The sequence below is a fragment of the Herpailurus yagouaroundi genome, unplaced genomic scaffold (assembly GCF_014898765.1).
Source record: "Herpailurus yagouaroundi ecotype Mexico unplaced genomic scaffold, PumYag 161, whole genome shotgun sequence".
Taxonomy (NCBI): Eukaryota; Metazoa; Chordata; class Mammalia; order Carnivora; family Felidae; genus Herpailurus; species Herpailurus yagouaroundi.
The window spans coordinates 4,306,865-4,321,809 of record NW_024412402.1 but is presented as its reverse complement, the minus strand read 5'-3'; the positions used below and the strand labels follow the sequence as shown (position 1 = coordinate 4,321,809).

The window sequence follows — 14,945 nt, the reverse complement described above, 5'->3', positions numbered from 1 at the left end:
AACTCAGCGTTTTTCTTACAGGGTCTAAATTTAGCTCTCCAGGTGCTGTGTGTTCCAGGTCCCCCCTGACTCTCCGACCCGATGGCTTGCTGAGTGCCGTTAGTCTCCTTTGTACCCTGGGTCCATTTGTGCCCACCAGGAATTCCTCCCTCCTCTCTCTGCTTACACAAATCCTCCTCAGTCTTTGAGGTCCAGAGCAAGTCGTCTCTTCCCTGACGCTTCCCAGACCTCCCTGTTCTTTTTTCTCTCCACTGAGGTACAGCCCTCAGGACCTTTGCTACACACTTTCATTCTTCGTCAGGGTCCGTCTTCCACCACGTGACTTGTCGGCCCGCGTTAGCTTACGTGTCTAATAGAGCACGTGATCTTTGAGGGGAGGGAGCCTCTGTTTTCTTTCCGGATCACCTGGCACATAGTAGGCACTAGAACGAGCTCCCTACCTCCTTTGTCTTGGACATAGGGCACATCTGTAAACTGTGATAAGACCAAGTCAGTATATCATGAGTCACATCTGAGCATGTTTGCCAGTGTAGTACAACTAAATTGGGAGTGTTGGGAGGGTTTGGTTTTTGGTCCCCTTGGCTGACGATGTGAGTGAACGGGGCTGTGCTCCTGACGTAAGTTTCGTGACCGTGTGCTCTGCGCCTCTGCTGCCAGTGTATGCTATCCGCGAAGCCGCCACCAACAACCTCATGAAGCTCGTTCAGAAGTTCGGAACAGAGTGGGCCCAGAACACCATCGTTCCCAGAGTGTTAGTCATGGCGAACGATCCCAATTACTTGCACAGGATGACCACCTTATTCTGCATTAACGTGAGTCTTCCGCAGGATTATTGCTAAGCTTAGGCGGTAAGCAGATTTGTGGGGCTGTCGTTCGGAATTCTGAACAATCTGTTTCTTATACCGATTAACTTGGACGGTTGACGAGAGAAAACATCCGTTTTTAAATTCATGGTAAAATGTGCAGGAGTCCGGTCAGCCGGGAATTCCGGTTTAACCGAGTTTTCCAATGCTCCTTTGTATCCCGCGTTCAGAGGTGCAAACGAGAAACCTTTTCCTGCAGGTCACTTTCTTATTAAACGTTAATTTGTTGTCTCAGATTTGGGGATATTTAAATACATGAGAAAGTGTTTTAAGTGCGCTCTCTTAATTCTTTTTCTAGGCGCTGTCTGAAGCCTGCGGTCAGGAAATAACCACGAAGCACATGCTGCCCGTTGTACTGAAAATGGCAGGAGACCAAGTGGCGAACGTCCGTTTCAATGTAGCCAAATCTCTTCAGAAAATTGGACCAGTTCTGAACACTGAGTAAGACTTGAGTATTACTCTGGTTTAAGAAGTAGATTTAAATTTTTACCCTCTCGTGGGGAGTTAGAGCAAAAATTAAGGTCAGTGATTTTCCCTTTACCTGAGATAGGAGTTTGTGTAAAGATGATCATTTAACAACCGTGTCTGAAGTGTTCACTCCGACTTCTACCTTGAAGCTACTGTGTGATTTTGTATGCTATTGATTGCAACAGCAGATCGTTGTCTGAAGCTGTTGAGGATTTTTGCGATTACCTAGTTAGTATCCAGAAATTGCCTAAAGAATTAACTTTTTAAAAATTTTAAACTTTCAAAATTACCATAGAACGTGTATATCCTAGAGCCTTTATGTGGCTCAGAGGACTGCCTTTCACAGACAATCCTGTTGGATTTCAGTGCTTTGCGGGAGGAAGTGAAGCCAGTACTGCAGAAGTTGGGCCAGGATGAAGACGTGGATGTCAAGTACTTCGCACAGGAAGCTATAAGTGGTAGGCCTTTCTGTTTCCGTCCTGCACCTCGGGCTTTGGCTGCGGGGGTGGGCATGAGCGAGGTGGGCAGGCCATGGTGAAGGGGAGCGGAGGGCCGAGAGCGTCTACAACGCCTGGGCCCCTGGCCCCTGTAGAACCTTTTTGGCCCACCGCTGAGCAGGCCATTTTCTTAGTCCCAGGGATCGGGCTGGGCGGACTAGGATTCTCACTGGTAAGAACAGTTTGTTGTCTGGATTATAATGGTTTTAAAGTTTAACTTGATGAGCCTGGCAGAGTAAAGAAACTGACCACGGTGAGAAGTTAACCATGTCATGCTTTTGGGTCATTGTTGGCATAGTGAACATTCACATAGATAGTTCATGAACTTTCTGTGCCACTAACTTGATTCTGTTTGGAATTTTCCAGTGCTTGCATTGGCATAATGAGGAACAGGAGGGAAAAGACTTTACTAAATTCTTATCACAGATTTCTAGTCAATGTGTTCTTATGCTGGGTGGACACAGAGTGGAAAACCTTCAAGACTTCATCCAAGCAAATGGCAACAACTCACAAGAGATCAAATTTCAGTGACTTGATTCTTTCTGAAGACGAAATGGGATTGTCTGTCTCTTCACTTTTGGGATAATTACATTTAACGCATTCTTCTTGTTTGTGACCAGTTCCTGACCCTTGGTCGGTCATTTCTTGATTGTCTCCTCATGATTATCTGGCACCATCGGGGCTCCCGCATGCTTGCTGTTTGTTTGGTCAGGCCCCGGCCACTTACTGTCTCCAACCACGTCTGGATGGGTTTGGACCCAGACAAGGAGTGGAGTGATTCTCTTGATGTTTACATGTATCTGTGTGTGTCTCCCTCCATGATTCCAAAGTTAAATGTACATGATTTGGAATACCTTATTTTATAAACACTCTGGTAGCTACACTGAGATGTCACCTAGTGAAAGCCACATATTCCTGGATACTGATGGTCTGCGTTAGTGTCTCCCATGAAAGGGGAGTGTGGAAGCTCAGGGTTCACGTAGAGGTTGTCTTGGGGTTTATTTGCTTGATTTTTGCTGTAATCATGTCCTTCGGAAACCTGAAACACAGATGCCACTTGGTGCTGGCGGGGTGTTGGAAGCTGACAGAATTTCAGTGGCTCACCATGGCAACTGCATTCAAACACCGCTCCTTCGCTCCCTCCCCCCACCTCCTTTCCTGGTCTCTCCACCAGAAGCTTAAAACTTAGTGCCTCCTAACAAGCAGTCGTTTTACTGCTTCGTTGTAAGATTGCCCTTTGTGTGTCTGCTGAGTAGAGAAACCACTGGTCAGCTTCTGGGAGGGATTCCTGCTCTCTAGCTGGCTCCGCTTTCAGCTCTGCTGACGTCTGGTCCTCGCTGCCTTGTGCCGCCGGTAGCTACCAACTGAAGCTTCCTTCCTAACGTCTTGGTGTGGGTGACGCTGGAGACTTACCGTTTGAAATGTTTGTGTTTGTACTTTACGGTAAAACCTCGTTAATTTCTCCTGGAATTTAAGGTAATGAGCCAAGCCGAAGGGTTTGCTGAAGCAAATGAATACTATGTCAGGAAACCCATTGTATCTGAACTACTTAAATCTTTTTAAAAAGCTCTCTTTAAAAAGCCCCCTTTATCCAATTGATAGCCAGTTGATATGCCAGTTACTGATCACTCTTTTCAGTTTTATTAAAAAAACTTCCATGAGGATTGTTACGGGTTACACCTTTTTTTTAGATGTATTCATTTTACTCTACGTCCCTGAAATATTTATGTATTTCACCGAGAATATTGATACTTTTTCTTTGAGATTTCAAACTCGCCTTGTCCTAATAATTTTAATTAATGACGTGTCATTGTAGCTTATGTTTTGCTCCTCGTATGTTGCTGTGTGGTTTGCTTGTTTCCGTTTGGGTTTTTGAATTGTTTTCTTTCACTCACAACCTTGTGTAAACCCAGCGAGCCCTGTCCTGCTCCGTGAAGGTGAAGACTTACCATAAAGGTCTGCACATGAAACCATTATGTAAAAAACCAAGTTGGACCAAATGCTTCCAGGTTTGTCATACCTTAGGTAAACAGAACCTGACTCAGACATTATCGGCCTGCATTTGAAACTGCCAGCTGCCTTCTAGGAAGTTTCTGTTTTATTACTTTTTGGGCCAAGGATTAAATCTATTGCTATGCAAAAAATTTTCCTGCATTCTCATTTTAATGTCTTTACTGTTACGCTGTAAACACTTTAATTTTAGTTTGATGGTTCTTTTTGTTCTCTGCAGGCTGTGTTCCACTTGGCGAATTGCATATTTGAGAGGCTACTGTCTCGGATTCTTGATTCTTGAAACAAAGTCACACAGCTATTGCTTTACTCTTTGGTTGGGAATGCCATTGGTTTGGGGACAGACTTTTAAATGCCTTTTAGACTTTAAGTGTACTCCTGAGGAGCCCTGAGCACTGGCCTCTCCCTCCAAGACTGGTCAAGAGGAGACAAAAGCCCTTGATTTCTCAAGCATGGGTCTGGGAGCTAAGCAGGGCTCTGTCATTTTGGGTGACCCCGTAGGGACTTGATTGACTTTCTGATTCAGCGATAGGGAATCCCTTCTGTTACTCAGGGGAGCTGTTCTCTGGCTCATAACTGGTCATATTGGCCATGGGTTACTTTTCTTATCTTGATTTCATTAGAATGTCAGCTCCAGAAGCTCTGGAGAGGCAGGGATTTTTGACTATTTTTTTGTCTTCTCCTGTATCGCCAGCACCTAGATCAGTGTCTGGCCTAACTAGAAGGTGCTCAATAAAAACATGTTGACTGAATTTCTAAAACCTGTCCTCTGATGTGTTGCGTGCGAAGAACGTGTTGTCGAAGGTACCAGACTGCGTCTCCTTCTCCCGCTGGCCCAGGAAGGATTGTACCACTCTTACGCGAGGGTTGGGCCCCCCTTCCTCAGGCCCCACTTTGGCAGCGGCCCCGCTGGGGTTTGCGTGATGGCCCCCAGTGTACATTGCCTGGGAGGAGCGTAGTTTTTGTCCTGCCCCCTTGGCGTCCGTTCAGTCAGGGAGGAGAGTGGAGCAGAGACAGAACAGGCTTATGCCAGCATAGCGGTCCCCTCAACCACGGGATTCATCTGTGTGTTTCTTCCCACGTTTGTGTGGCTTCCCCGTCACAGGATCAAGAGGCCAGATCCTGTTTCTCTGCGCTGCTGCGAAGACAGCAACCTGAGGACATGTCCTGTTTCATGAGAACGAACAGCTCAGTGTGTGGTTTTTGACAAGGGCTTGTTGCAGTGATGGCCCTTGGCTCATGGAGGTGCCACGGCTTGGCCCCGGGGTGCGGGGCCCTGGGGTCTTTGCTGGACGGCTCGTCCTGATCAGCACAGCGGCTCGACCTTTGAGATGTCTGGTCCAGGCCTCCGGGGTGCTCACTCAGACCTTCAGGGGAAACGGACGTGTCATTCCTGACGCAGAGGGGAGCCGCAGCGGTGTGTCCTCGGTGTGGCGTTACCCGTCACCGTGTGGCCGCGGAGTGGAAAGTCGATGCTTTCCTGGAGCCACGTGCCGGTGGCCCCCCCAGGGACGGTGGGGCAGGGCCGCCAAACTCGCTGGGTGCGCGGCCTGCCTTCTTGCCTTGTACTGAGCTCGTGACGCTCTGGTCCCCCGGCCCCCGTGCTCTTCTCTTGAAGCTGCCTCCATCCCCTCTGCCTGGAGCCCAGAGAGCAGGAGCCGCCGCCTCAGTTTGAGGATGAAGTGCTTGTGCGCCGGTATGGGATTGTCTCCCTGGGATTTGTGTCACCGCCGCCATCTAGGGCCTTGCCCCTCTCTCCCGGTCACTCCTGTGGCGCCGGGCCTTTTTATGCCTACAGTGGTCCCACTATTCCCCGTTCGTCTCCATGAGCCTCCTGATTCCAGGAAACTACATAATGTTCGGTTGAGACGGCAGTCTTCTGGAGGACGGAGTTGACTCGCTGGGTAGTGAAGCCGACTCCTTCCCTTCTCCAGGTCTCTGAAGCTGACCCTCCCACTTCTGAGAGGAGCCTGGTCTTTTCTGTCCGGCCGGGGCTCTGCAGGCAGTGACCGCCGTGTGGGGGAGCACCCAGCTGGCACCCTAAGACCCCGTGGGGTGGCGCTCTGTGGCCCTTGAGGGACGGGCACCTTCAGTGAGGTTCTGCGGTGGTTCCTGGGCCCAGGTCCCCGGGGCCGTAGCAGTGCTGGGGCAGCTGGGGGAGGTGGGGGGAGTCCTGGCTGGGACGTGCTGGCGGGTGGGGCCCAGGGCCGGTTATGGGACTGCCGTCTGTGTCTCCAGTGGTGGCCCAGAGGCTGAAGAAGTCAGACTTCCCTGCGAAGGACACTGAGGAGCCCAGCGCTCCTGGGGCCGACAAGAACCGCTTCCTGAGAGCCAGAGGGCCCGAAGAGGACCCAGGAAAGGTAAGCGCCACGGACACCTGGGCTGCAGGTGCGCGTGCAGGGTGGCCAGCGTGGCGTGGTGCTGCAGCAGGGGGACGCAGAGTGGTACCTTTAATTCTCTTCAGGAGACTGATTTTTCCGGCCAACGGAGTGTGGTTTTCAAGCCTGTTGCCCTCCTCCTTGTCCTTCCTTCGGAGGGGCGGGGTGGGCTCTCCAGAGCTCTGGGGCTCCTGTGGCCACAGGCCTCCCGGCTGCCCTCCCCGGCAGAGGCAGCGAGGCTCACACAGAGGACGGGGTGGTTGGTGGAGTCGCCTCGGGAGATGCGGGTCGTTCCCCCTCCCGTCAGAGACTGGTGGCCATTCTCACTTGCTACGGCTCCTCTCAGGCGGTTCTCTCCATTCAAGGGAAGCACCATGTCTGTCGCTTGCACTGTGACGGGGCCCCAAGCCCCGTTTGATGTCTGTCTAGGGGAGGTATACGGGAATTTTCAGCTTGAGAGTAACTGCTCATTAATCGAAGCTGGTGCCAGCGCCTGCTCTGGGGCTTTTTGTTGGGAGCTTGGTGGTGTATGGCTCACAAATCCAGCTGACTTGGAACAACACGGGTTGGGGTGCTGACCCTGCCCCCTCGGCCCTGCACAGTTGAAACTCCACATAGAACTTTGGACCCTCCAAACGTAGCTACTGATAGCCTTCTGTTGACCGGAAACCTTGCCGACGACACCAGCAGTCGACGAACACGTATTTTGTGTGTATGTGTATTATTTCTTACAGCCAGGTCTGCTAGAGAGGAGAACGCGTATTAAAACCCTAAGAGAGGGAACTACACTCACACTGGGTTTAGGGGAAACCCTGCGTGTAAGTGGACCCGCGCGGTGCCCACCCCGTGTGTCGGGGCAGAGGCCTCAGCCACCCGCTCTTGAGCTCGGGCTGTGTGTGGTGGGTTGGGCACACGTCGGCCTCCTCATGCCTGCTGTGGTGGGTTTGCTTGGGGAACATTCTGACGTGGAAAGCTTGCCTTCCGAATCTCCCTGGCTTCTCTCTCGTTCTAAGTAGACTGAGGCCACGAGAATTTGGTCCTGTTGTCCAGGCCCCGAACTGCGGTCCTTCACCGTAGAGTGTTCTCCATTTCCTGTGGGCTGGAGCTGCCAGGCATGCCCGGTTCGGGCAGCTGCCCCCCACCCCCCGCCCTGCCCCGCCAAGCTGTCGTGGTGGTGGCTGCACCCGGGGCTGCGCTGGGGGACAGTGTCGCTCACGGCTGCAGCCGGCCACGAGGCTCCGACACGCGCCTGAATGCTCGGCCCTTTGTGTCTCACGGAACTTGGCCTTTGGGAAGATGCCTTCACCGAAGGGGCAGGACTGAGTCACATATTTTTAGGCCTATGCCACAGCCTTGCTTGGGAAGAAAGGTGTTAGGTGTTTTCCTACAAAGTCAGGGGCAACTGGCCGTGCCACTAAATAAATGCAGCGCGCACATCTGACCTGAGCGTGGGACGCTGGAGGCGACCTCGCCGTGGCCGACCTGCTCGGCTAAGTCGGCAGCCCCGCGATGGCCGCGTTAGCTGTCGTTCCTTGAACTTCGGGCCTCGCGAACTGTGCGGACTCTCCTTCGGTCTTCACGGCCCTGAACGGGAGGTGCCGTTGGCTCCGTTTGTCGGCGGGTTGTGAGCCTCCCCCCAAGTCCTGTCTACTTCGGGGTCTCCTGGCATTGGAGGCTGCTGAGGTTGCAGATCACTGAACCCAGAAATACCTCCTGCCTTCCCTGCGTTCGTTTCTCTGAAGGAAAATGACCTGAGGGTGAGATGGAAGGAACTGAGTGTTGCCAGGCAGAGCCCTGCGTGTCAGGGGCCGGCAGCCAAGTGAGTGATCCAGGAAGTCATCCAACGCAAGCCAGAAATTGTTCTTAACCCCTCCCTCGCCATCCGTGCCACTGGCCGCCCGGGTCGGCCTTGGGGCCTGGCGGGAGCCGTGGGGCATCCCTGTCGCCTGGGACGGGGGAGGGGAGCCCGAGGCCAGAGCCGGTTCGGTCCCTCTGGTCGCAGGGTGCCCGCTCGGCCCTGCGCCTGCAGAGCAGATGTCTGTGCTGGACGTCACCCGTGCCCCCTCCGCGCGGGACCCGCCGGGGAACAGCGTGGCCGCCTCGAGCTCCCGGCCCACCCCAGGTGCGCTCAGCTGCCTGGTCGTCGTGGCAGTGGCAGCGGCCGGGCCGTCCCCCTCCTGCCGGGCAGGGCTTCCCTCCAGGACGCTGTGCGGTAGCCCTGCGGTTGCCCTGTGGTGATGGGGCTGCCCTCCGTCAGGCGAGGGTTAACACAGGATTTGTTTATTGAATCACAAAGTAGCCGTCACATGATTTTAATCAAAACACCATTTCCCTGACAACAGTGATGTCAGTCTTGTTATTGCAGGAAGGAGCAGCTGTGAGGGACATTCGGTCTCCACGCGGCCGGGTTTGGAGACTCAAATCCAGGGAGGCATCCGTAGATAATGGTTGCGGGCGCCGACGTGCCGAATCCTCTTCTTCCTCCGCTCCCCTCGGTCCAGCAGTCCGTCCGGCACAGATCCCTCCTCCTGCACCCCTTTCTCCTTCCGCTCTTGTTTCCACTTGTGGTTTTCCCAGCTTTCCTGATTTCCCCCAGACTTCGCGTCATCTGGGCCCCGAGGACCTCTGGCCTCTGGCCTGTCTTCCGTGCTCAAACTGGGCAGCTCCGGCTAGCCTGAGGTGGGGCCACCGGGCAGCTCAGTTGTCTGGGCTCTTGGGGCCAACCTCTTGCCTGTTCTGTCCTCATTCCCCCCGCCCGAGAGCTGCCTGGGGGCCTCCTGGGCCATCTCAGGAGCTCAGCTCTGGATGCCTGGAGGAAAGAGGCCCGGAGAGGTTGCCGGAGGCCTGGGGGTGGAGGACGCACGCAGGAGACTGGAGCTCAGGAGGCCGGCTGGAGCTCTGGCCTCTTCCTGGCACCGTCCCCACTGCTGGAGCTTGGGGCCGTCTGCCCCTCTGCCCAGGGGCTTGGCCTGAAAGTTGCAGGTGGATGACAAAGGCCTTCTTCTGGGTGGGATGTGGCTTCTCGTGGATGCTCTTCCGGCTGTGGGACCTGTGGCTGGTGCTGCCCAGAACTCATGACCGAGAGTGGAGGAATCCAGGAACCAAAGTTCTCGGTTCTCAACCTGGAGCAGGTGCTCAGAATCGGGCAGCCACCCTCGGCCAGTGCCGAGGTCTCCCAGGTGTCCCACGCCCATGTGGGAGTCTGCTGTTGGGGGGTGAGGAGCTCAGTGAGAGCAAGACAGGTGGAGGGGAGACTGTATGACAAGCTGTTGAGGGGCTTATCTGCTTGGAGGGCCCGGCCCCCCTTGACCCTCACAGTAAAGCTAGGAGTTAAATCAGCTGGTGCGTGTCCCCGAGTTAGTCCTGGGAACAACGAGCCTTTGCCATGATGTGCTCAGGACACTGGCGGGGCTGGCAGTGGTGTCTTGCCACCTCCCACGCTGTCTCTGGCACTGTCCGATGTCCCCTATCCCCGGCAGGCGCCGCTCTGCCTGGAGGGCCTTTCTGGTCGGGGGTGGGGACTCCAGCAGGTGAGCCTGGGGAAGCAACGCCCTGTTCTCCTGGCCGGGCCCTTAGGTCCCTGGGGCCTCTCTGCTGGCACAACGACCCTGCCCAACATGTGGGCTTCTCTGGTGACTCCAGGACAGCTCCAGTGGGTCTCATGCTGAGGAGGTGCCTGAGACTTCAGGGTCCCCTGCATGGTGTGCTTCTAGGAAAGGCCTCGGGGCCGCCTCCTCCATTCAGCTGGGCCCCACTCGCAGCTGCGCAGTGGCCCTGGCACAGTAACGGACTCAGTCCTGAGGGTCGGCACCCTCAGACCCGTCCCCTTACAGCATCTCAGGCCTCATTATTTCCTCCTCCTCTTTGAGGAGCAGGGAGAGATTGAGTCGGAAACTCTCAAAGCCACCCCGATGCGGAGCTTGACCGGACTCCGCCTGCGAAAGAGCACGGGCGTGGGGTGCGAGGCCTTCCGTGCCTGGGCAGGGCCCAGACGTGTGGCGATGGTGGCGTGCTGGTGAGTGGACTGCAGACACCGTGTCCCTCTGCAAAGTGCAGGCAATGTTGGTGAGGCCCAGCCCCCACCGGGCCTGGCAGAGACCCCGGGTCTGGGGTTCAGCTCTCCCGAGGGGGCGCTCCCTCCTCCACGTGGGCCAAGACTTTGGCTCGCAAAGGCTGCAGAAGGGAAGGATGTCCTGGGGAATGTTTAAGTCAGGGGCCCGACTGGCTGGTTTCGGTCACTCTGTGCCAGCAGGTCTGTTATTTTGGCTTGTGCCCCTGGGCTGTTTTTGGCAACACAAGGATGATGGAGAAATTTGGTGGGAAAAGGGATAGTTTGCAAAACGCCATTACTGAAATTGAGTGCTTTCCTTTAAAAAAAAAGCGAGCCAGTTGAACCTCAGGGTCACCAAGTTCTTGGGTTGCCCAACAGGGGTAACAGCTCTCAAGGTCAGGACCGAGCACCTGCATGCGGTGCTGGGGCCGAACAGGTGGGCGCAGAGCGCCGTGCTCTCTTGCTGTGCGTGGCCGCCCCTGCGGACGGCAGGCGATCCCCGCGTGGGAGCTCAGTTCTGCAGCATGGGCTCCGCTGCGACGGTTTGAGTGAAAACAAATCCCCGTTGAACTCGCTGCCGGAAAGCAGGATTTTGCGCTGCCCTTTCACTCGGGGTCTACTCGCGGTGCCTCGCAAAGGGATTCTCCAGGCCCGGAGGGCGCCCGGGCGGTGTGCGCGCCAGCAGCGGGCGGAGGGCTCCTCAGGCCAAGAGACGGGCCACTGTGGACTCGCAGCGGGGGCTTGCGGCACCCCACCCCTCCCCCCACTTGCTCTGCAGCTTGAACTGGGGGAGCCCGAGGCGCCCGCCCCCCCTCCTCTGCTGGCCTCCGTCTCGGAGACTCCGGGAGAGGCAGGCAGCGCGGCCCAGGCGGCGGGCTGTGGTCAGCCTGTCCCCGCCAGCCTTCTGCAGTGGCTGACATGGACTCGGGCGATCTCAGAGCAAGGTATTATTTACCCTGCTGACGTCAATGAGAACATATTATCCGCTGTCCTTTTCTGGAGCCTGAAATGGGCACCAGAGCTCAGGGAACACAGCCACCTTCCAGACTTCAAATAAATTCCACTCAAGGCCCGATGAGGTAAAGGCCCCATCTCGTCCGTCTGACATTCAGATCACCCAGGCTCTTAGAAAACAAGTTGTTTTTATTTTAGTTCAATTTTATGTTGGAAACATAAAAACAGTACATTTTCTTCGCAGAAAATTACCCTCTTTAAATTACCATTTGATAACAAAGATCATTTATTAAACTGCATTTTAGGCAATTTTCTAACAGTGAGGGACAGGTTACATTTTGATTTTTTTTCTTTTTTCACATTGGAGCTATTATGATTTGCACTCAAAATACCAAAGCTATTGAACTCACCATTTTTTCTTAGTAACTTAAAAAAAAGCACACAGAAAAAATAACTACAATTAGATTTTTATCAAAAAGAACTCTTTCACAAAACCAAAGACCAACCCTCCTCCTTTCAGAAATAAGCAAATAATCTTGCCCTTTCCACAAAGTGCAAATATCTCGATCACTTTTATTTCTTAAATTGCAGTCCCCAAAGAGAAGCGGACCTTTTCTTTCTGCTTCTTTTCCCTTCGGAGATCTTGGCCAAGGCGGGTTTCTTTCACCCCTAGTGGGAAGCCATCGCCACTCGCATGGCCTTGATGGAGATGTTGAACCGGCACACACATCACCCAGCATGCAGCCGTCCGGGTTTTCACTGTTGGCTCATGCGACCGTATCCTAGGCCGGGGTCGTGTTTCTCCAGCGTGCTGTTTTGTACTTCCTCTTTCACAGCTCCCCTCTACCCACCCACCCTGCCTCTGTTCAATCAGAGTGGGTTATCTTTTTTCATCCCTAAAAGTGTCTAATCAGCACTTGTGTCTGACGGACCTTCCCTGTAAAGAAATGGTAAGGTCCCTCCTCGAGGCCAGGCAGCTTTCCAGATTGTTCTCCAAGGGCCTCCCTGGGGCTGAGCCTGGGGGGTGGGGTGAGGAGAGGCTCCGCCGTCAGGGCAGGGTGGGCACTGCCACCATCCATTCACTCCTCCTACTCCTCTAGGAAGTGAGCGTCATGCGAGTAGAAGGAACCAGACATGCGGGCTGGGAGTCTGACCTCCGGTGGTTAAGCGGGCCCTTGAAGGATGCGGGGTCCAGGGCTGTAGCCTGTCCCTGCAGGCGCCTCTTCCCCGAAGCCAGGCGGCTGCCAAGGGGAGAATCTGGTTGCAGGGCCAGAGCCCCCTTCAGCTGCTACTTTGCTAAGGTGGGGCTCTGTTGGTGGGCTCACTAGGAGAGTCCAATGTTACCGCAGTGGGGGTGGTGGGGGAAGAGCCTGCGTGAGGAGCTGGAAAACCCCAGAGCCTGTCCTGGCCCCTCCCGCACGGGCTCTGCTCGCTCCGTCAGGTCACCTCAACTTTGAAGAGCCTTGGTTTCCTCAGCTGTGGGAGGTGAGCCTGTGTCCAGCTAACTTGATAGACTGGTCGTGAAACGTGTGTGGATCAACGTACACACGTTCTCACGCAGGGGAGCTGAGGGCCAGGGTGGGAACCGGCAGGGCTCCCGGCTGCGGGGTGGGGTGTGAGCGGGAGGCTCCGTGTGGGGGTAGGACACCTGCCTGCGCCCCCACCCCTTCCGGGCCACTTGCCGAGCAGGGCCACACCACGGCGCCTGGCAGAGGACGTACGTCCATGAAAAAAAGGTTTTTGTCTAGTTCAGAAACACAGACAGCTGATGCTCTTGTCTTTCACCCTTCTGAAGATGTTTTGGGAAGTTTTTGTAGACTTAACACGGTGATCAAAGATTCCTGCCTATACAATGACTCCAACTTACTACCTGTTCTCCAGTTTTTACCTTTGAGGTCTAGGTACAGAGAGAGAGCACGGCTCGGGCAGCTTCGGAGGAGGCAGTAGAGATGGCCCGGTGTAGGGGTACAGATGTGGCCAAGGTAAGCCCCCCACATGGGTCCGAGGACACGCTGTACGGTCTCTAGAGGAGGAGGAATGTGAAAGAGATCTGGAGTTGGATATGCTCTAAACCAAAAGGGTGCTTACGTGTAACTGTTGACAGAAGCTCTTAAACGTGATCCATGGACTCGCGCAGCGACCCCTGTACCACGGCCTAGAGATGGGGAGGGCCCCGCCCAGGAAACCACTCATCTGACGTATCCATGTCCCTGAGCTGGTGGCCCTTCCCCGTGGTTTCTGGTTGGCCCCCCAGGCACCCCCTGGCTGCATATACCCGCTTCTTCCCGATTCCGGGTGCCCCCCACTCCCCCCTGACGTGCTGACAGCATGGGGACAGAGGGGGAGAGGCCTGGGGGTGGTGGGAGAGTGGCCCGTTTCCTCCCCAGAAGGGCACACGCCCTGTCCCACCTGACTCAGGAAACAGCCTAAGTCTCCAGCCGGGCTTGAGTTCTGAGGAAGAGAGGGAGTCTGACTTTATCTTTCCGAGGGGGAGGAAGAGTTTGGTACAGGGTCCTTGGTGCCAGGTCTTAGTCCTCCTTCGTGGGCCCCAGACGTTAAGTGGATAGCGGAGACGGGGCGCTGCCGAGAACCTTCTGCCCCGTTCTCAAGATACCGCGAGGGCAGTGCCCGCTGGGGGAGGGGGGGTCAGTGTAGCCCCCCAGGGCCTTTAAAAGGGAGGATTTCTGTTGTGGTAACACGGCGTACTTGCCTTACAGGGACCAGCATATCAGTTGCATGTAAATCCCAGAGACTCACTTGCCCAGCTGGAAATTGCAGACCTAGTGCATTTCTCCCAAAGCAGAGACTGATACCCCTGGATTAAAAAAGAACATAAAAAATAAAAGTACCACGCATATTGCACTTTTTGCCGAATGACATTTTTACCTCACGTTCATCTCACCAAAGTCTCTTCAGAGGAGCCTGGTTTACAAGACAATAAAGCTAATGATTACTATACAGTAGTGCACACACTGCTAACGTGAAACAGACTGGAAAGAGGATTTCAAAGAAGCCTCACAAACAGAGCAATACGAAGCCTTCTTCGTGTCATCTTAGTGTGTGTGAAAACTCGGAAGCGTACAGAGGTCACTACTTAGGGGACAGATCACACGGGGCTGGGAAAACACTTGACCACCACCAGTCTCCAATCACCAGCTTACATTTCAGTCAAGACGATGGTTGTGGAATTTATTGATTGCTGCTTGAAATGAGGAAAGCAAACAGGAGCTTACGACACGGGTCCGGCAGAGTGGTTCACGCTGTTCACCGGGGGAGTGCCTCCCAGGCCTGGTGGCTGCTGGGACTGTGCCCCCGGGCCGGCCTCACCTGTCAGCCACAGCTCAGAGGTTTCCCAGGCTCGTGGCCCAGGGCCTCTGTGTCCACCTGTAAGTAACATTCTTGCGACCCCAGTTTCAGGCCGGAAGGCATTTTAATTTCACAAATACTACAGCGCTTCTGTAGATTTTGGGAAAAAATCCTTTAGTCTAAAATCAAACCGTGTTTCATAACTGGCTTATTTTGCAGACTGAAAACAGGTTAGAGATAGTAACACAAGCATCGCTTAAATGAAACGATGTTCTCTATCTTCTGAAACCATGAATCTGAAGCACGAGGAGGAATAAATAATCCACAGAATGAACAGAATTCATTCCTCCTGGGTTTTCATGAGTTGTGGCCATCAAAAAAACAGTCCTCCACCGCACCCTCTCTTGCTAACCCCGGA

At 54.3% G+C, this 14,945-nt stretch overlaps 1 protein-coding gene across 4 annotated transcripts in view; it reads left to right on the top strand.

Moving 5' to 3' along the window:
* Positions 1-14,690, top strand: part of PPP2R1B (protein phosphatase 2 scaffold subunit Abeta) — a 33,903-nt gene extending 19,213 nt beyond the window's left edge. Inside the window, exons 12-17 of one of the 4 annotated variants that reach the window (XM_040482950.1) lie at positions 658-812; positions 1,162-1,304; positions 1,698-1,789; positions 6,077-6,198; positions 13,123-13,203; positions 13,939-14,690. In XM_040482950.1, the coding sequence (XP_040338884.1) occupies positions 658-812; positions 1,162-1,304; positions 1,698-1,789; positions 6,077-6,198; positions 13,123-13,203; positions 13,939-14,031 (686 nt within the window). In that variant the 3' untranslated portion in view covers positions 14,032-14,690. Of the gene's footprint in view, positions 1-657; positions 813-1,161; positions 1,305-1,697; positions 1,790-2,194; positions 4,595-6,076; positions 6,199-13,102 lie in introns of those variants that run through there. The other 3 variants (XM_040482952.1, XM_040482951.1, XM_040482953.1) reach the window with 3 other exon arrangements.
* Positions 14,691-14,945: the final 255 nt, after the last annotated feature.